Genomic DNA, 20,573 nt, shown 5'->3' with positions numbered 1-20,573 from the left:
CACTGTTGCTTGACCAGGGAGAACATAGCTGCAGTGTGAAGAGGTGCTGTGGCCAGATGAAATGCTAGACAGGATGCCTATTTTTATTTTTTTCTGTATGTAGAACACCTTACACATCCAACTTTGTGTTTGTGTACAGTATTTTGTCATATTCATCTGAAAAGTAACTGATATCTACACCTAATAAATGTAGTGGAGTAGTAGAAGTAAAGTAAAAGTGGCTCAACATTTTTACTTAAGAACAGTACTTGTAATGTTGGCCACTTAGTTACTTTCTACCACTGGTAGTCATCTGGTAGTAAAGCCTGCATTATATCAGTGGATATTGTGCTATAGTGGTTCATATTCCCAAATAAAGGTACATTTTACCAAATTACCACGAACCATCCTCAAATTGTCAAGATGGGGCTTTTGGGGGGGCCCAGTTGCCTGCATTGCGCTGTTGGTAATCCAGCCAACAGGTAATCCATAAAAATGCATATAATAATAATAATAATAATAATAATAATAATAATAATAATAATAATAATAATAATAATAATCTAATTTATAAATACATAATAACCTGCTTAGATGTTTGTTTTATTGCTGGGTCAGTGTTAGCAACATGCAGTGGTGTATTCAGTAGATAATTTACTTAAGTAAAAGTACTAATACCACACTGTCAAAATATTCAGTTACAAGTTAAAGTCCTGCATTAAAAATGTTCCTTAAGTAAAATTATGTAAGTGTCATCAGTAAAATGTAGGCTACTTAAAATAATCAAAGTAAAAGTAGGCCTACTCAGTGCAGAAAATCCTCACAGTTACTGTCAGTCATTTAAGTGTTTAATCGGCTAATCATTTCAACTGTACTTTTAGGCCGATATATTGTTGATCATTTGACTTATGATAAAACATCGTATTTTATGAACTAGCCTACCTACATGTGTTTTGTGTGCAAAAATCTTAATTTGTAAAAGTAACTAGTAACTAAAGCTGTCAAGTAAAAAGTACAACATTTCTCTCTGAAATGTAGTGGAGTAGAAGTAGTAAGTACCTCAAATTTGTACTTAAGTACAGTACTTGAGTAAATGTTGCCTACTTACTTGAGTAAATGTACTTAGTTATATTCCACTATTATATAGGCCTATATAAATAATGATATCCATACTTAAATTCACATTCATACAGCTTCTCTATTCATACTCGTGCTCAGTAACGTCTTCTGCTTACATGTTGTTTTTCATGCTGGGGGTCTTGGTGCGCATGCGTTTGCCCAACAGCTACTACTCACGATGCACATGCAGAGAAATCCCATAACGTGAGGGGCACATACGGAGGGGCACAGCCAGCACACCGGAGGACTAGCTAGTTGTTTTGCAGCTGTCCATGTACTGTTTACACGCGCCTTTATTTATATCCATGCATCAAGTCGTGTTTGACAGCGACACGTAGTTTTGTTGCACAGCGTCTTTAATTCACCAAGTGTTGGGACTTGAAGCGAGCGATGTCGGAGGAGGTCTGGGTGGCAACAAAAACAACAGGGCGCGCTGCTGTCCCGTTAGCATCGCAACGATCTCCGGTCCACGTTGTTTAACCCGAGTACACCCGTCCACGCCTCCTGTTCAATCCAGTCGAGACTCGTCCCGAGGCCCACGGTGATGGCCGAGGAGGACCCCCAGCAGCAGCAGCCGGACCGCGGGGCTAGGAGCCTGCCCGGCCTGCTCACCGGGCTGCAGGGCGCTGAGGCCAGTGCTCTGCAGCTCAGGATCAAGAACTCCATCTGGTGAGGAGGTGTTCACATACTACTGTGCATACTTTGATGCTTGAAGGGAAAAGAAGTTTATCAAATATCAAATTTAAACGGAGTCTTTTCATTGTTCTTGTTCATAAAGTCACTACCCAGGGGTGGAAGTAGTGTTCACACCCTTTAATTCAGTAAAAGTAGCAATACCACAATGTACTTCATTGCAAGTAGTACTGCATGCTAAATGTTGTAGAAGTACGTACACGTATAATCAGCAAGATGTACTAGCATAAAAAGTAAACAGTATTCAATTAGCAGACAGGCCCCTTGTGAGTATTATTAAATATTATATTATACTGGATTACTGATGCAATATGTAAGTAGCATAGCCTACTGTTATTGTTGCTGAAGGTGGAGCCAGGTTTACCTATTGTTAATCTACAACAATGCATCATATTTTATGAGGCGATCATATGTATTATATGTAAAATATGAATCTGCAAAGTAACTGTTAAATCAAAGTGTGAGTGCATTGAATGGAAGTACTCACAGTACAAGTACCACATACAGTACAGTACTACAGTAAATGTACTTAGTTGCATTTCACTGCTGTCAGTGACTGACTGTGGGCAATGGGCATGTTAAGCTTTTGTTTAAGTGCGTCAGGGTGAGTTTTTTTTTTTTTTTACTGAAAGCTGAACTGCAGTATTATGGAAATATGTCTGATTTATATTGTTGGACAGGGTTGTCCTTTAACTGTGACCAGTAGCTGTTTGTAGGTGTCTGTTCCAGGATTGTATGGGCTGGTTGTGAAGGCTGACAGACTAAACTCTAAAGATCGTCTTGGGATCAATACGTACCCATATATTTTAGGGTCAGGTGTTGATATGGACAGTGGTAGAATGTAACTAAGTGCATTTACTCAGGTACAGTACAGTGTTAAGATACTTGTACTTAACTTCTTGGCTTCTTTACTGCTACTCAAACCACACCTCGCCAGAAAGCATTGTACTTTTTACTACACTGACTGCACTTATTTGACAGCTATAGTCACCAGTTAGTCTGCAGATAAATATTTTACATATAAAACATGATCAGCTTATAAAACATGATGATGCATCGCTATACATTAAACTACCCAACATTGTATTTAGTAGTTGGAATGAGCTCAACCTCAACATAAAATGCTGCTTACACTTTAATGCACCAGTAATAATTATCTCTGACTTTTGCAGGACTTTTACTTATAATCGAGTATTGCTACTTTTACTTCAGTAAAGGCAACATGGCAGTAGTTCACCCTTTCCTTCACCTCATACCCGCCTCCTCATCTCCTGCTTGTTTACTGGTCAGTTGAAGGTGTTGTCACAATAGTAGCCATCTACATTCCCTAGTTCCCTCTATTTCCTTCATCAAAACATGCTGTAAACCAGCAGTTCCAGTATGTAGCTCCTGAGGCAATGGGTGAATAGACTCAACATTAGTTTCAAATTATGTAGCTGTACTTAACCCTTGCAACACAAGTATAATGACATGTTTATCACCAAGATCTGTTTTTGAAAACTGCTCACACATACCAGACATGGACATGACATTATCCAAATTATTTTTCACACAAGTTTATTTAAAAGAGCTTACTGAACTCAGATGTCTTTTCCTGGTTTTAGGCTACAAATAACTATTTCCAAAGAATAAACAAGACAGAATCACCTGACTGTAAGTTACTTTGAAGTATGAAATTACCACTTTGAAATAAGGAGAACTGACACCTATGGCTATTCGCATAACAAAATCACTGAATCAAAGCCTTGTGTAAAAGTGAAATGTATTAAAACAAAATTAATGCATAGAGCTGCCAGTCTGTTTAGCAGCTCCTTATAATACAGCAGTAAATGAGTCTGTCTGTCAGTCTGCTGTGAGATACCCTAAAAGATAGAGAGAAGTGTCAGGGTAAGCTATTTTATATTGAAAACAATACCTACATTTTTTAACAATTAATGGTGTTTGTTGTCTGTGGTTGCTGTTATTTAAGGTTGTGTTTTGTCTGAAAATATCCCTTTTGTTTCTGAATGTGAATGAACTTACTATAATTTAAAGTGCTCATATTATGCTTTTTGGCTTTTTCCCTTACCTTTATTGTGTTATATATCTTTTTTTGCATGTTATAGGTTTACAAAGTGAAAAAGCCCAAAGTCCACTCCAAAGGGACTTACCATCTCCAACAGAAAACACTGTTCACAAACTGCTCCAAACAGCTCTATTGTAGTCCAGCCTTTACTTCCGTAACAAACGTGCGTTACTTTGTAACACACGTTATAATGCTCGCCTAGCTGCTAGCGTGGCACGCCCTTATACTCTGCTTCTGACTGGCTGGTAGTCCTTACCTAGCTACTGTGCATGTGCGACTCCCAACAAAGATAGAACAGAAGTGTGATGCCTCACTCTGTAGCTAAAACAGAGAGCTCAACACACAGGGTGAAAAGAGGAGCTGCAGCAATGTGCAGTACAACAAAAATATGGTGTTTTATGAAAATTATACCATGTAAACCTATCCTTGTACAACCTCTAAATACAATTATGAACCTGAAAATGAGCATAATATGAGCACTTTAAATGTCAAACAGCCATAAAATGTCAAAAGGCTGAACTACCACAAAACACGATAGTTCAGAGGTGAAACGTCTGTAGGAAAACCTCAACAGAAACACGTCGCTATGCTGACATAAAGGGGATATTGAATATTTGTCCTGCTCCTTAAAGCTTTAACCTTTAAGATGTTTAGAGAATAAATATTGATGTTGACTTGAGCATCTGTCTAAGTGGTTCCCAGTAGAGTGAGGCGTCTTACTCGGGGTCAGCAGGTTCATTTAACTATACCTTTACTCTGTCTTAATATGCAATGATAGTCTATACTAGTGAAGTGCTTCTGTTCCTGTTGGCTTTCAATCAAGCCACCCAGTCTGTGACTGAATTACACCTGGATATTATACACAGTGTGATTTGAAGGATCTCTTGTTCTTCTTCTATCAGTTCAATACAAAGTGTCATTCAGGGCGTCTGCCAAATCTGCCTTACAAACAGCTTAATGACAGCCTTTCAGCACTGGGAAATGATCCTTGGCTCCCTAGTAACAGTGAATTAAAGTGAACTGTTCTTGTCATGGCTTAGAGGATCTCCTGATTCTGACCTGCCCTTGTGTTGTTAAGTAAAAGTCTTTAAATGTGCCCTACCTTCTGTCTCACAGTCAACAACAGCCTGACCTGTCTGAAGATTAAGAATTAGACCTGGAGAAGTTATATTAATGCATCTGGTTTGACTCTGAGCAGTGTTTCATTGGTTTAAATCTGTCTTCTAATACTGTTTTTTTACATAAATAAGTGCTCTTGCATAGGGCTGTGTAGTTCATGCTGTCAAAATAGTGGTTAGCTAATTGGATAATATCGGGAATAACAATGAAACATCTGCTTTTCTTAAAATGTGATTTAACATAACGTCTTCCTTCAAGGTTTAATTGAAATGTGATAAAACAGACGTACAGTTAGATTTCGTCAGTGACTGCAAGTGAATAACTGTGTTCTTCTGTCAGAGACAATGTTACCACAGTCTCTCTCTCTCTCTCTCTCTCTCTCTCTCTCTCTTTTTATACATGACAACATGTGTTCCTGGTGGTGGGATACATGACCTGAGAGATGCTGAAGGGAGGGTTGTCAAATACCAAACATTCCTCTGCTTTATAAATAAATACACTTTAGACACAAGCGCTCATGTTACACCAGCTTCATACTAATTTATACTTTGTCTCTGTTTTGCAGCAAATCTGTTCAATCAAAAGTGGAAAACATCCTGGTGAGTATCCTTGACGTGTTTTAACCTCCAAATAACAATTTTAATGAAACCTTTTTTGTTATTAATCAATGGCAACATTTTAAATATGTCTTGAGAGTGATGCTAAAAGAAAGGCCATGGGGTTGTTAAATGAAAAACTACATGTGTGATGTTTTAACCTCTTTGGAGCAAATTTATTATTTTGACCTGAAGGTGGCGCTAGTGCCAAAAACAGAAAAGGTCAAGCTTTGAAAGAATGACTGAGCTCTAGCGATTATTGTCATTATAAATTAATCTGCCGATTATTTTCTTGATTAATTCTTTGGTCCACGAAACATCAAAAGTATCTCATCACAACTCTGCAGAGCCCAAAGTGATGTCCTGTAATTGCTTGTTTTACCCATCGTCCTGTATAAAACCTATTATATCATATCATATCATAATATTTGAGAAAAACAAGCAGCTAATTGAGAAGCTGGAACCAGCAAATATTTGCAATGTTTCTTAAAAAAGGACTGAAACTATTCATCGATAACCAAAATATTTATAATATATATATTACAGCTCTACTGGGCTCAGTCAATTGCATGGCAATCAGCCTGTTGACATTTCTTCTTGTGTACACGTTAAAGGACACCTCCTCTGGGCACCATGAGTATCTATAATTGACTATCTATAATTGAATATCTATAACTGATTATGTGGCCAATCGTTGTTGAAAATCCAGCTCAAGCAGCCACGCTGTTTGTGGGGCAAAAACAAATATTTTATGCTGGCCTTTAGATATTTACAGTGTATTTAATTATCATGAATTATGGTTTGATATTGTGACCAAGGTTATATTGACTCTACTTTAGTGGTTTTGTGTGATGCTCTGTTGTAGATTTCATAAGCTGCTATATAGAGAAGGCTAGTACCACCAAGAGCCAGCTAATGTCGTACTTTACTGTACGCTGAATTGGTATTTAGTATTGTACGTGCCAGCACAGTTGCTATTTAAGAACAATATAAGAGTAATTTGTTTTTTGAAAATAACATGCGGCTCCCCCCGAGAGTGTGAGCTTCATGGAAGCTGTAGGATTCATATTGAATAATAGAGAAATAATTGTTATTTCTTTGCTAACGTTATGATGAATTGTGCAGTTGTAGATACCATTTAACTTAGAACTACAATATCTCAGTATCATGTTCCAGCTTCTAAAGAAACACTCTATTCAAAAAATTCATTGTGGAGCCAAGGCTAGTAGAAGCCGGCCGGGTCTTTGGTTGTCATGTAATACTCCATATATAATGTGTGATGTCATGTAGTTGTTAATACAGAGTGGTTCATCTACCCTCATCCCTGTCATGCCTTTCAAAAAAAAGAAAGATAAAAATCTCTTTTAACCTTGTGTAACTTTGTCTTGTCATCCTCCACCCTTCCTCCTGATCCCTCCTTGCTCTTGCCTTAGATGACAAACCCACAGTTTGTGTCAGTTTCTTGTCTCAGGAATTACTACTTCATAGTGCACAAAACTGCACACAATAAGTGTGAACTGTGCAAATGAACTATCCACTCCTAAAAATGTACACTGCAGTGCATATGCATTTGCCTGCAGGTTTGTTTCAAGCTAAAGTGAGTTAAAGGTGGGATAGGAGTTCACTGTGCAGAGCTGATGACACAGTCACATATAGACATTGACTGTCAATTCAAGTCAACAGAGCAGGAAGTAGTCACACTAAAAAAGGCACAACAAGGTTTTAGAGTACAAATTGCCACTGTTAGTGGCTGGTTTAAAAATGTCTGTGATTATTTTTGAGGATTATGTGTATTCCTTGGGAGAGCTGTGGTTCCCTAACTAAGAAGTTAATCAGAAACGGTGGCAAAGCCAATTAAAAGGGTGAGTGAGTGTGTTGGCAGTGTGTGGATGTGTGTCTAGCACACATCCACACACTGGGGTGAAGGGTTAACAGCAGAGGATTCAAGTTCACCTTACAAGCTCCCCTGATCTGCAGAAGCCCGTCTGTCTCTCTGTGTCTGTCTGCAGCCATTTAGACCGTATGTGCACAGGCGTGTGTGTCTCAACTGTACAGCTGTATGAATGCAGCATATTAATGCTTTGCATGTCTACACTGCTAGGTTTAAAGTCAAGAGTAAACCTTTGTTTGTGCTCCTTGCTCTTTCACTGTGGGGAAGATATGTTTCGTTTTTTTGCTTTTTAATGTTTAATGTTTTATGTAAAGCACTTTGAATTGCCGTGTTGCTGAAATGTGCTATATAAATAAAATTGTCTGATGGACAAAAAGCTCAATTTTGGTCTCATCAGACGCTTCTTCTAGCTGACTTCAGAGTCTTCCACATGCCTTCTGGAAAACTATAGCTGAGATGTCATCTAAGTTTTTTGTTTAAGTGGCTTTTTGCCTCTCTCCTGGCATCCGGGGAAGCACCCGTTCGAAAGTTGTATGCACCATCTTTCCAATCAAGAAAAGTATAAATAAATTCCCATCCGTCCCAGTTCACTCACTCAATTCACTTCACTACAGGGTTGGAGTATTGCTTGGTGTAGAACAGTGGTTCCCAACCTGGGGTCCGGGGACCCCTCAGGGGGGTGGCAAAGATCACAGGGGGTGCGCAAGTCTTTATCTGGTTTGAGGTTGAGGTAAAAAAAAAAAAATTTGCACATGTTAAACAAATTATGATAATACACTAGAATATATAATGTATACAAAAGTCTGTATAAAAAACTATATATTGTTGTTCTCATTTAAAATTGTAGGCAGGCTACTTAGTAGGCCAAACCTCCGGGACCTCTTAACCTGGGACCCTTGCTGTCATCAGTCAGCTGCTAGCTGCTATCATCCTTGTTTTTCCTGCCGCCACGGCATCACTATTTTATGAATGAAACATGGCGGAGAAACGTAAAAGTGCTGATACCTCCTCTGTATCAAAAAAGAAAGTAAGGCTCTATCTCGAGAGTTACCTCAACTTCGGTTTCGGAGGGGGGGCTCAGCTTTTCTTAGACATAAGTAGGGGGGGCGCCAAGGAAAAAAGGTTGGGAACCACTGGTGTAGAACACTGTTGTCTGCTACCAATTAAACTAGCAGAATTTAAACTGTGCCTTCTTCACGCTATCATGTTTCTTTTTCCCTTTGAAGAACATAGTTAGGAGCGTTGAAGATTGTTTGTAGCTGCAGGCCATGCCGAGGACATTTAGTTAGCACACATCTTAGATTCCGAGGCTAACAGGACACCCCATATGCTTTCTTAAAGCTAATAATTAACCTTTTTGGAGGGAAGGCTGATCTGCAGAGCTACATCCATGACCCCAACAAAAGATGAAAATGGTTCCTCTGCTTTCCTGATTTTCTCTGCTTTCCCATTTATTCCATCAAGTTGATTTTATCTACAGTTGAGTATATATTATAACTGAGTTGGACTTTGATTAAATGTTTAATATTCATCCAGTGAAGCACATTGTTAAATTTTAGTTGATTGTGTTGGACAAGCCTTTGTATGTTTGTTACTACAAAGGTGGACCGACTGACCGAACGTATAAACTATCTGCTCTGCAGGTGTAACAGGACTACCTCTTCTTTAAAGTGCTCATATTATGCTTTTTGGCTTTTTCCCTTTCCTTTATTGTGTTATATACCTTTTTTTGTGCATGTAATTGGTTTACAAAGTGAAAAAGCCCAAAGTCCACCCCAAAGGGACTTACCATCTCCAACAGAAAACACTGTTCACAAACTGCTCCAAACAGCTCTATTGTAGTCCAGCCTTTACTTCCGTGACGAACGTGCGTCACTTTGTAACACACCTTATGATGCTCGCCTAGCGTGGCACGCCCTCATACTCTGCTTCTGACTGGCTAGCAGTCCTTACCTAGCTACTGTGCATGTGCGACTCCCATCAAAGATAGAACAGAAGTGAGATGTCTCACTCTGTAGCTAAAACAGAGAGCTCAACACACAGGGTGAAAAGAGGAGCTGCAGCAATGTGCAGTACAACAAAAATATGGTGTTTTATGAAAATTATACCATGTAAACCTATTCTGATATAACCTCTAAATACAATTATGAACATGAAAATGAGCATAATATGAGCACTTTAAAAACCATGGGAGGAATCTATGTTATGCTGATGAATAGGAAGGTCAAATATTAAAACTAAATCATTTTTTGGCCCCCTTTTTATTTTACAGCAAGATGTGGAGAAGTTCTCAGATATTGAAAAACTCTACCTCTACCTTAAGTTGCCTGCTGGTCCAAGCAGTAGCATTGATAAAAGGTAAGAATACACATGCTTTAAGTATTTATATCATTGATAGTGGCATACATTTATGTTTATTATTGTGTTAAAAAAGTGTATTATGAATGATATAGGAAAAAAGTAAAATAATAATAATGGACACACACACACACACATACACACACACACACACACACACACACACACACACACACACACACACACACACACACACACACACACAAACGGACTAGATTAGCTTTGGTGAGGATGATTTCTCAGAACTTGAGTGAGCAGAGTATTGTTCTTTTGTTTTGTCATTTGTCAATCAATCAATGATCCACATCTTTTCTCAGTGACCAGAGCGCCCTGTCATCAAGCCGCACACAGCAGATGCATGCGTTCAACTGGATCCGCCATCATTTAGAGGAATACCCAGAGACGTCTCTTCCCAAACAGGAGGTCTATGATGAATACAAGTAGGTACAGACAGACAGTCGAGTCGAAAGTAGAAACTTTATTGTTACTCTCATATAATTTCTATTCAACACATAAAAATATATAACTCAGAGAATAAATCTGATTATTTTACTTACATATATAGATGTCACTTTGTATTTGAATATGTATCATTGGTGATCACCTTTTAAATACACAACAGATACTAATGTTCGAGATTCTTTCTCCTCTAAATTACTGCCGGCTAAAGCGTCAGTATAAATAGACGCAGCAGGCATGGGAATCACAGAGCATGTGGTGGTAATATTAGAATGGAAAGTCTGAGACAGCCATTGAAATGCTCTGACAGTGTTATGTAACTGTCTTTTTAACTCTACTAGATCAGAAATACAGTGCCCTCCAGAAATATTGGCGCCTTTAGGATAGACACGTGAATAGGCTTTAAAAACATGTTACGTACTTCACTACAAAACATTAAAAACATTTTGTTTAAATGTTAAACTTTCTTGCAACGTATACTGAAGTCAGCTTCAGGGTTAAAATGGCATGAAAGAGACATTTGAAGATTACCCCACTTTATGTTAGATGGGAATGGAGAGGATGCAGAATGCACCACAATACAAGAATGTCAGATATGGATGTCACTTAGAGTTTAGTTACAACTCTACTGATGCAAAATTCTAAACACTTAACTTACATTTTATACCGTTATCTTAAACATAACATTGACATTATCAATTATCAAGTTGATATAGCACATGTGTTATGTATCTGGCTCTTTAGCTGCTAAATGCTGCACTATGTTCACCAGCTAGCCTCTATCTTTGTCTGCCCTTTGGTGCTGAGCAGGTAGTGTGCTGAGGGAAACTGCAGAGTTAGATGATAATTCTTTGTCAGTTCATCACTACCATTGACGATTGACATTGTATCATTATCATATATAAGTCATTTTTTCCCATATAAAAACATTTATTAGAGCAGCTTTAATTGTGACGACCATAATTATCACACCATGACAGAAGCATTAAGTTTTAGAATGAAAAAAAAGACTTTTTAACTTTAGAGACTTTTATCACGTCACATTGACAGGGATGCAAACATTAAGGATTCTAAGAGAATAATCTATGTTGACATGATTTTGATTCATGATTATTCTTAATTACATTTATTCTGTCTATTATGATATTTCAGGAGCTTTTGTGACAATCTGAACTACCACCCACTGAGTGCTGCGGACTTTGGAAAAATGATGAAAAATGTCTTCCCGAACATGAAGGCGCGTCGACTTGGCATGAGAGGAAAATCAAAATATCCTTCACTGTCTGGCCTCTGTCTCTTGTCACAGACCATCTGCTGTAGCAGTTCATAGGCTCTCTAAATATAGATGTGAAATGAAATAAAGTCCCCCTCTGCCTCGGAAGCAGAAGCATAATACAGAGCCTCTCGGGAGAGGCACCGTGATCTTGACCTTTATGACGCAATTGTGATTCTTTTTTTTCTATTTTGCTGATGACTTCAAAGTGCATAACTTGATTAATTGATTAATGGTTCTTCAGTTTAATTAAATTATCTTTGTGTAAGGTGAGATCATAGGTCTTACATGTTATGGGTTATGATGTGGGAAAAAAACCCGTTAAAGGGAGTTTGCATTTATACATATTGCCACCATAAGAACTAATTAAAACAATCTGTAAAATATTAGTTCAATATCAGCATATTAAACACATTTTTAAATTAAAATAGTTTTACTAAGGCAAACACTTGAATATTCAATTGCATGTTCAAGTGTTTCAGTTTTTCTATCTAACAGGCCCAAGATAAAAATTGAATTAATTTCTAAAATCTTAATTATGTATTGATCTGACAAATGAAAAATACAGTTTTTCTAAAATCAATTTCTTACATGGAAAATGTAACTGATAAGCATGGACCACGCACTATATTTTACTGTGTATTGACAGCATATGTTCATTTTCTGGAATCACGTGTTTTTGATCTTAACACCAGCTTACATATTGCTATAGTGGACTGAGGAAGAGGCTCTTTGTTCACATGCCATCTTTACCCACTCTGGATCTCCATAAAACAGGGGATGAGGTAAGCAAATTTACATCTTCCTTATCGCTTTAACCCCATTTTTGTCACCGTCCTATCATGCAGTGTATATATATATATATAACCACATATCTTTGTGTGTAGCTCCAGTGTGATGTCCTCGAGTCATCAGGCCAGCTTAGCAGCATAAAGGAGGACGTGCGATTTGCAGCCTGTGATCTGGTGTGTGAGTGGGCCCAAAAGGTGCTGAAACGCCAGTTTGATGCCGTGGAAGAATTGGCTCGCTTCCTAATCGACAGCCATTACATCAGCAACAAGTCTCTGGCAGCTCTCACCATTATGACCGGCACAGCAACAGGTCAGACACAGTCAAAGTCGGGGTCATGCCGCCCGTGTAAAAACAGGTCAACAGTGGCATCTGGTGGCAGCTGCCTGTTACTGCTCTTTTATTCCAGTCTGATTGATTTTGGCTGGACTAGACTGGCTTAGTAATGAAATCCACCATTGGTGGAGTGAGTGTGATGATGTCAGTGTTGGTGTTTCTCTTTTGGCCGTTGTCCTTTTTCAAAATGTATAAGCACGACAGAGACTTTTACCTCCGCTATCGGCCACCTGTGTGCATGCGTGCATGCCTGTGCTTGCCTGGTCCTCTCTGTCTCTCTCTCTTCAGACACAAATGATTGTGAGGAACAAAACAATCAAACAGCAGTGACACAAGGCTATTTCTAAATAAATAAAATGGATGGGTGGCGGGGTTGGCTCAGTTGGTAGAGCAGGCGCACATATACATAGAGGTTTATGCCTTGACGCAGAGGTCTAGGGTTCGAGTCCGACCTGTGACGATTTCCTGCATGTCTTCCCCCTCTCTCCCCTTTCTCACCTAGCTGTCCTGTCCATTAAAAGCGGAAATGCCCCCAAAAAAAATTATCTTAATAAAGTGGATGGGCATTTTTTGAAATTTCATCATGTCGAAATCGGGTGAATTGAAACTCCAGAGAACAGCAGGAAGAGGGACAGGAAAATCAAAAGGGTTGGCAAGAAGGGGATGCATTTTTGATCATTTATTTTACTAATAACAGTAGCATGATGCAAATCTAATCTCCCCTGTTTCCTTTCTTTAGAGGTTAAGCCTCCACAGATGGTCTCAGCATTTGTCCCCACTGCTGAGGCTCACTCCTTCCAGCCTCATGTGACGACACTGTCCTCACCTTCTGTGGATGCAAAGCAGCAGCTCCAGAGGAAGATCCAGAGGAAACAACAAGAACAGAAGCTGCACTCTCCTTTACCTGGAGAGGGACAAACCAACAGGGCAGATGACAGTGTGCCTTGTGCCAGCCCCACCCCTCCGTCACCTCAGCCAACCATAGGCATCATGGTCGCTGCTGTCCAGAGCCCCATCACGGTGAGAAAGCAGCACTCTCAATGTAGATTAAACTGGTGTGTGTAATTTTGTCCCATCTATTGTATTCACAATAGATCATACAAAAGCACCTTTAAAATGACACCTAATTTTCTGTCTAATAACACGGACTACTGTTAAACAGTTAGTCAAATATATTTGTTACATCAGTGTGAGTAATTTTGTTACATTTTTAGGAAAAAACAAAAAATGATTAGTCAGAACTTAACAGAATTTATTTGACTGCAGTCATAAACAACTTACAGAGTTAATGTATTATCCACTTACATTCAACAAAACATAAACAAAACATGTAAACCCATCTTTGTACCCCAATGAATGTCACATAACCTGTTTTCATGTATTTAGACATTTAGAAACCAAAACACACATCTATGTACTTTAAACAAAAAAAGAAAATGGTCCTGTGTCTCCATTCAAACTAAAACTAAACATAGACTGTATTTTGCCACACCGAGATGTATAACACCCTGTCAACATCTTTATGATAACCACAATATTATGTCACTTTAGGTGTCGATCATCCATTGTTTGATGTTGTCTTTGATGCAGTAAAACATTTTTTAAATTGCATCCTAACATATTTCTAATATGAAAGATGATATTCCTGAATAGCCCAGTCTGTCCTGAGAATAATACATGGCCTGCCCCCTTGATGGCCTGTTTCATAAGCCTGATATTCAAGAGAACCTTTAGTTTCACAGCCACATTTATGGCAACAAAACTGTATAACAGCAAACAGTACTCTCCTTGTAGGTAATGAGAGTTAAATTATAAGAACTCAGAACATTACATTTTGGATTTAAACCTTCTGATTATCATGTAGAATTCAGTTGTTCCACTTTCTGATTGACCTTTCCTCTCTGCAGGTACAGAGAAGCAGGCAGCTGATGTCCCCCAGTCCAATGGGAACAGTAGAGAGCAAAATGCTGCCTATTAACTTCCAAATGGTGACCCAGCCACTTCAGGCAGTGAAACAGAGCCCCAAAACCCCACAAAATATTCTAGCCAGTCCAGTGGGAGAACGCACTGCTCGGCAGCGCTATGCGCAAATCCTGCCCAAACCTGCGGCCACGACTGCTATCACCTTGCGCTCGCCCTCCACCATGATCATTGGCAACAGCCCTGTTAAGACCGTGATGACTACATGCCATGTCAGCCCAGTCAGTTTGGTCAAGATGACAGCCATATCTCTTGCACCCAACAGCAGCAATACCACCACTTCCTTCACAAAAGCCCCTCTGCGGCCGGCATCTGCAGGCATTAGTAGTTCTGCAGTTGCAGAAAACTTCAGTTCCAATCAAAGCATTAGGAGTACCTCTGAAGTCCCCATTCTGACCCCGGTGGCAAGGCCTGGGCAGACTACTAACAATCATACCATCGATGTTGAAATGGAAGTTGAAGCTATACATAAAAACAGCCAAATGCAAAATCCTGGCACTCTAGTTTTCACTCAAGAACCAATGGCAAATAGGACTGGAGGGGCTTTACAGAGGGCTGCCAGTGTGCCCATACCTCAGTCTAAAGGCTTCCTGGGTCTAGAGGAGACATCCACGACTAACTGCAACGGAAAGTCCTCTTCAAGCCCTAACACTGTGGCAGCTGTCCAAAACTGCAATAACGGCGCTAATAATACAAGCACTATGCACTTAACTCCCTGCACTCAGAATACCAGCGCTGTTTCTTTACTGAACACCAGCAGAACACCTTCTTTTGTGGAAAGCAGCAGTGTAACTGCAGCAAAGGAAGGTTTCTTGTCCACTAAGAGCCCCAGGAAACGTTCAGGCCTCAGTCCAGACCTTTCTCCAATCAAAAGGGTTTTTATGCCCCAGCAGCCAGAGCTAGAGGGCGCTGCTGGTCTTGGATATGGGATTAGAAACATGGTTGGGAACATCCTCAGGCCAGGAGCTCCAACTAGACCTGAAAGTGCACCAGCTACCAGGGAGGTAGAGATGAAAATGAACTCTCTTCCAGTCCACGCACACTGGACTTCTTCTTTCAGAGCCAGTGACTTCTTCTCTGTTGCCAAAACACAGAGCTCAATGCAGAGGAAAGACCTTTCCACTGTTATGGAAACTAGCACCTCACTTACTCAAGCATTAATACAACAACGGCAGGGGCACACAATGGCTAACGTGCATGCCATACCTAATAACCCTGGCCTCCAAACACATTCAGGTGTGAGTGATGTTAAGAGTTCAGCCACAGGGAGCATGGACCCTCAACAACATACCTACACTCAGTCCAATCCCGTTACTGAACACTTTATGAATCAAGCTTCATCGTTGAGCCAGCTCCCTATGCAGACTGATATGGATTACTTTCCCTTTGATGATGATGTGACTCAGGACAGCATTGTGGAGGAGCTGGTGCAGATGGAGGAGCAGATGAAATTTAACAACCTGCAGGAGTTTGGAGACTGTGTCACACTGCAAAGCCAACAGGCTACGATGCCGGACAACATAATGTCTACCAATCAGACCATGACTGCTTTCTATCATGCGGCAAACAGCCACAGCAACCCGATGCAAACACCGACACCCACACCCACGTCGGAAATGATGGGAGGAGCCCAAGGCCTCGCCAGAGAGAGCCCCTTCTCCCGCATCGCCTCCACAACCCCAGTGGACAGCGCACTGGGAAGCAGTCGTCACACCCCAGTTGGTACTCCACACTCCAACTGCAGCAGCACTGTGCCTCCCAGTCCAGTGGAGTGCAGAAACCCGTTTGCATTTACACCCATCAATTCCAGCATCACTGGTTTCCATGACGGCAGCACCGTTTCCAGCAGCCCGGTTAAGCCCATGCAGAGACCGATGGCCACCCACCCAGACAAGACCAGGCTGGAGTGGATGAATAACAGTTACGACAGCAGCAGCGGGAGCCTAAACAAGTCAAACGGTGGAATTGGAATCCTCCCAAGCTATCAAGGCCTGATAGGTGATCATTTTCAAAAGCCTCACGCCTTTGCCGTCCCTCATACACGGCACCATGATAGCCATTTTGGCCGCTTGACTCCTATCTCGCCTGTGCAGCAGCAGGTAGCCAGCATGACTAACATGGCCAAGCAGGAGGGCTTTGCTGTGCCTGCCCCTCTGGATAACAAAGCCACCAACACGCCTACTACAACCTTTCGATGTCGCAGTGTAAGCCCCGCCGTGCATCAGAGGAACACAGGGAACCTTCCCCATATCCCTCGTTCAGTAGTGTCTCCCTTCAACTCTCCTGTCATGCCTGAGATGTTAAACATCTTTGTGAACAGCCAGACAAATCTTGGGGTGAGCAGCATGGCTCAGAGGAGCCATTCTGTGCCGCTCAACATCATGATGCAAACTGAGGTCCGGCCCACGTCGGGCCTACAATGCAACAGCAAAAACATCACCAATGTCCTTTTGAGCAAGCTGGATGGGGACCATGACGACACTATTCGGGGTCTGGGCATTAATAATTTATCCTCCGGCTATACTGCACGCATGAACCTCACCCAGATCCTCGAGTCTGACCCAAACCTCTCCTGCAGTGACAACCACCTCAGCCTGATGACCTCGGACTCCACCAGCACATGCAAGTTGCAGAGGCCAAATTACCTCATCGGAAATACTATCAATAAACAAGTGATTCTCGCAGCAGGTGACAGCCGAGTACAGTCAGCTTCTAGAGAGCAGCATCGACAACAGGCGCAGGCTATGTTGCTAACTTTGAGCTCACAGCAGCATCAAGAAGAACTACAGCAGCAATTGGATTTCAGCAACACTGTGAAAGACCTCCTGACAGACAACAGCCTTACTGCTGGCAGTCAGCTCATGGACCAGGTGTCAGAGCTCACTACAGGTGCGGCAGATTTCCCCTGTGAAATCAGAATGGCATCGGAGCTCTCCAGTAGCATCAATGACCTTAACGCATTGGACACAGACCTTCTGTTTGACCCCAACCAGCAGCAAGGGCAGTATCAAAATGCTGCTGCGGATGAGTTGGTGAATGATGCGCTGTTTCAGCAAATGACCAGCGAGACGGCACATTCAAGTGGACTTGACTGGCTCGAAAGCAAAGATCATCCAACTGTTGGGTTGATGGGGTGAGAATAGTTTTTTTTATAGTCATGTTGAACATGTTCACATGTGGTTACCGTTTGTTTTATTTATTTTCAGGCATTTACACTTTATAATGCAACACTGGACACATTGAGGTTTGTCCAGTGTGTCAAGTGCCAGGCTGAAATGCAATGATGCTGCAACCCTCTGATTAAAATGCTGGTCATTTCCCTTTAATCAGAGGACATCGCCTCACGTTGTTTGATCAAGAGCATTTCCAACAAGTAAAAAAAGTTTACTGAACAAAAAAACTTTTTTTATGTTCAATATTTTACTGAAAAGTCAGTGAATAAATCATAACAGAGCCATGGATTTCTCAGTGTAAAGAAATGAAACATTATTATAAATACGCCTTTAACAAAATTATTTCTTTCATCATTGTGTCTAAATCTTTTAACTACAGGCATTATCTAACTAAAGCATAAGGGAAAAATGACTAAATATATTTACTGCTGAACTAATAATATGTCATAATTGAAACACTTGTGTGTGATGTAGATTCACTGAGAAAAAAACTGGAAGTATTACAAGTTATCTTTGTAGGAGCTTTAGGTGTCAGTCTGGTTTTAAGTGCATTTTCCTTAGCTGAAAAAGATATTTACAACAAGACATGTTTAAAAGTGTACACTCAGTGTATAGAAATATAATGTTGTGATAGAAACATCTAACCAATTTCATCCATATAAAATCTATGTAATATATTCTTACAATTTGCTAGAGTTGGCATGGAGCATATAACAGGATGTGGATGAATTTAAAATAATAAACGCAGTAGTGTTACTTCCGTTAATGATGGTTCACTCTGATGGAATACATGAAGAGTATCTGTTAATACTTAAATACTAAATCGTAAAAGAAAGTGATAAATGTCTAAACTGTAAATTTATATGGTTTTCAGATCCACATTTTCAAGCTTTGAGATGTTATTCTTTTATATAAGGCCTTCCTGACAATCATCACAGACTTTGTGCCTCTCAGAATGAGCCAATCGATTTAAAGAGTCAAGTCAACCTTACATCTCTTAATCATCCCCAGAATCAAACAACTGTTTCAATATAGAGCTCAGACAGCTTGAAGATGATGATATCAATAATATAAGTAGGCCTCTTTTGCACTTTGTTTTGTTTTTCAAGCCACATTTTGCAAAAGTTTGAAAAAAAGTCTTGTGTAGTCATAACTTAAAGTTGTAGAAGCACTAATGAAGCCCTTTAATTTACATGCACAATATGTCTTTATTAATTGTTAAATCCATAGATATATTAGAAAAACAAGCAGTGAAAGATGAGGGCTTAACTCTTAACCACTGTTAGATAAAAAGGGAAATCATTTATAAAAGAAACCATTTACCTAAGAATCAAACTAAACCCCGTGAATGTGGGTTTCTGCACTTTTAAAGTATGATTCTTATATAAAAGAAGAATTATGGAACATTATGATAGCCATTTTCCTTAGCACTCAGAAAATGCATTATTTGTATTGTGTGGAAATTATATTGAGTGAACATAATATGGACTAGGTAGATGAAATTGAGCAGAAATGAACACTATTTCAATAGAACTTGAACAAGTTTGTTTTCATTCGGCACTGACAATCTGTAGAACTTGTGTTTCTTTTTGTGTTTGGTTTGGATGATGAAGGAACAGGTTTCACTGCATGGCCCAAGGATTTCAATCAACAGGTCTAACAGCTAATCACTGATCAAATGTGAATGTCTTGTTTTACACTGGTGATTACCTGTGTGTAAAGAAGTCATGCATCCACAGATGAGATGAAACTCACAAGTGCTCCCTGAGGATTTTGGTTTCTGAGCCTTATGTCCATACCAAAGACTAACTTTTAACTATAACCTGCACTAAGATCTCGGGTGACATATTTAGTTATGTTTAATAACAGCCATAACAAATATATTATGTTAAACAGTTCTTTATCAGGACAATGTTAAGGATTTCTTTGTTTTCATTGTTGATGATTTTGTAAACCCAACAGGTAAAAAATGTTTTTTTTTTATGGAGGCATCGTTCTGTTTTTCGTTTTTACTATTTATTTAAAGTGTGTTGTTTGTACAGAAGATGTAACCTTGCAAACCATTCAATCTTGTGAATTCACAATAATCTGACTTGCACTGTTATGATGTTTTGTAGCATATGTTTCATAGCATATTACCACGTATCATATACATTACTAGGTGAATAATGAGAATGAGAACTCCGATTCAAAACTCTTTCAGAACTGGATTTTGGTAGAAAACTATCCCAGAAAATATTTGCACACACTTTAAAATGTGGAAATGAGACTATCCATAATGATATGGTTTAATATTAATGTCATGATATATTACAAACACAGCAATAGCAGCAGCATTTGATTTGACAGTTGTTTTACACGTTAGAAAACTTTAATTTCTGTAAAAGCAGATTATATCATTGTAATATATAATCTCTCTTTTGAGTATAATTTAATATTGAACAATTTAGACAAATGTTTATTTATGTTGTAGTTTCTCTTTACTGTGTCTGTGAAAAAAAACAAAGCATTTTTTTGGTTCGCACTGATGTTGGTGTTTAAAGAAGACTTTACCCTTCCTCTTGTTAAAAGTGGTTCAGAGCTGTAGAACTGCCCTCTACTGTTATGTTGCTGGGGTCAGTGTACAGGGGATTTTTTTTGCATTTTGCATTTTAGCAAGTGCTTTTATAAGGGGAAGTGCTTGTTCATACTGGTTTTTCAAGACTTTTTAAAACTAATAAACATTTTTAAGTACATTGGTATC

At 39.6% G+C, this 20,573-nt stretch overlaps 1 protein-coding gene across 1 annotated transcript; it reads left to right on the top strand.

Annotated features, from left to right (window-relative positions):
• The first annotated feature begins 1,260 nt into the window (after positions 1-1,260).
• On the top strand, positions 1,261-20,563 carry LOC116060651 (DNA-binding protein RFX7). Its single transcript, XM_031314343.2, has 9 exons — positions 1,261-1,767; positions 5,541-5,574; positions 9,735-9,820; positions 10,138-10,260; positions 11,432-11,548; positions 12,253-12,337; positions 12,440-12,653; positions 13,417-13,697; positions 14,585-20,563. Exons 1-9 carry the CDS (start codon positions 1,643-1,645, stop codon positions 17,792-17,794), a joined length of 4,275 nt encoding a protein of 1,424 aa, XP_031170203.1. The 5' UTR covers positions 1,261-1,642; the 3' UTR covers positions 17,795-20,563.
• The last annotated feature ends 10 nt before the right edge of the window (positions 20,564-20,573 follow it).

This window comes from Sander lucioperca, chromosome 3, assembly GCF_008315115.2.
Source record: "Sander lucioperca isolate FBNREF2018 chromosome 3, SLUC_FBN_1.2, whole genome shotgun sequence".
NCBI lineage: Eukaryota > Metazoa > Chordata > Actinopteri > Perciformes > Percidae > Sander > Sander lucioperca.
The sequence above is the reverse complement of the archived record's forward strand: the minus strand, read 5'-3'. Positions and strand labels throughout refer to the sequence as shown.

Bases quoted from the DNA above. Each gene is read 5' to 3' on its own strand.
- LOC116060651 (XM_031314343.2), top strand. From the start codon at position 1,643: ATGGCCGAGGAGGACCCCCAGCAGCAGCAGCCGGACCGCGGGGCTAGG. The intron at 1,768-5,540 runs GTGAGGAGGTGT...TCTGTTTTGCAG, and splicing joins AGGATCAAGAACTCCATCTG to CAAATCTGTTCAATCAAAAG. The intron at 12,338-12,439 runs GTAAGCAAATTT...CTTTGTGTGTAG, and splicing joins TCCATAAAACAGGGGATGAG to CTCCAGTGTGATGTCCTCGA.